The following is a 1692-nucleotide window of genomic DNA, read 5'->3' on the forward strand; positions in this document are numbered from 1 at the left end:
GATGACGCGAAATTAATGAGACGAGTTTTGACAGATGAGGAATGTAGGATACTCCAAGAAGACTTGAACAAGCTACAGAGATGGTCAGAGAAATGGCTACTGGAGTTCAACACGAACAAGTGTAAAGTTAAGGAAATAGGAGTAGGTGATAGGAGACCAAAGGGTCAGTACACAATTAAGGGAAACTACGGTTCTGTGACTAATCAAGAAAGGGACCTGGAAGTGGACGTAGCACCAAATCTAACTCCTGAGGCACATATAAATATGATAACGACAGCAGCGTACTCTACGCTAGCAAAAGTTAGAACGTCACTCAGAAAACTAAGTAAGGAGGCATTCACAGCGCTTTACACTGCCTACGTGAGACCAGTCTTAGAGTATGCAGCCACATCATGGAGTCCCCACCTAAAGAAACACATTGGGAAACTGGAAAAGGTTAAAAAAAAAAAGTTGCGGCGAGGTTAGTCTCGGAGTTGCATTGGATGGGATATGAAGAGCGATTGAAGGAACTGAACTTGACGAAGTTAGAAAAAAAGAAGGGAGCGGGGAGATATGATAGCAGCATACAAAATACTTAGGGGGGGATTGACAGAGTGGAAACAGAGGAAATGTTTACAGGGAATACCAACAGAACGAGGGGACAGAAGTGGAAGCTGGAAACTCAGATGAGTCATAGAGATGTTAGAAAGATTCTTTTAGCGTGAGAGTAGTGTAGAAATGAAATGAATTAAAAGAGCACATTGTGGAAGCAAACACTACTCACAGATTTAAAACTAGGTATGATAGAGAAGTAGGACAGGAGTCATTGCTTTAAACAACCGAAGGCTAGAAAGGCGGGATCCAAGAGCCAACGCTCGATCCTGCAGACACAAAAAGGTAAGTACACACACACACTCCTCCCCATTACTGCACACACACACACTCTCCTCCCCATTACTGCACACACACACACTCTCCTCCCCATTACTGCACACACACACCAATACTCCCACACGATCAGACAAAAGAATATAACTGGTATTAACGATGCATTGTCCAATAATTAAGAAAAGAATCACTAAGTAAATACTGAAGTACAAAGTAAATCCTTAAATAACAAAGGAGACTACTTACGCTGGAGAAACACCACAGTAAAATGAAAACAGGAATATGCAAATGAGGCGTCAATCCGTCACACAATATGCATACTTCATTAAGTCGAGGATGTCTGTCACAGGATCAACCTTAAGCCAATTAAGTTTAAATTAGGCTCGCCTGGTTTATCTCTAAAGTCCTGAGTACCGTTGAAGGCTAACTGCCTGTGGTGCCCTCGGAACTACACTGGAACACTGAGGGTAGTGAAGCACACTGTAGGGGCCCTCCACTGAGGCGCTAGCTCACTTCTTTACCTAACTTGGTGCCGGTTCCGGGGATCAATGTTCCCGCGACCCTGTCACTGACAAGGCCTCCTGGTTGGTGGTCTGGTCAACCAGGCTGTTAGACACTGCTGCTTTGCAGTCTGACATGATTAACAGTCCCCGTTGATCGGCTATCCTTTAGAGGTGTTTCTTAGGTTCCATTTTGAACACCTTGAGACGTCGGGTAGTTATGCCCTTTATGTTTAGAGGAAGTGTTGGCTCTTTATGTTGATATAAACATAAAGTAGACCTTATTGACTTATATTAGTGCATTCCCCCCACACCATACACCCCA

At 43.7% G+C, this 1692-nt stretch overlaps 1 protein-coding gene across 1 annotated transcript in view; it reads left to right on the forward strand.

The window, feature by feature from the left end:
* Positions 1–465, forward strand: part of LOC138351962 (uncharacterized) — a 504-nt gene extending 39 nt beyond the window's left edge. The window contains exon 1 of the mRNA XM_069304132.1: positions 1–465. This exon is cut by the window's left edge and continues 39 nt beyond it. Coding sequence (XP_069160233.1) covers positions 1–465 — 465 coding nt within the window.
* The last annotated feature ends 1227 nt before the right edge of the window (positions 466–1692 follow it).

This window comes from Procambarus clarkii, chromosome 51 (assembly GCF_040958095.1).
Source record: "Procambarus clarkii isolate CNS0578487 chromosome 51, FALCON_Pclarkii_2.0, whole genome shotgun sequence".
Taxonomy (NCBI): Eukaryota; Metazoa; Arthropoda; class Malacostraca; order Decapoda; family Cambaridae; genus Procambarus; species Procambarus clarkii.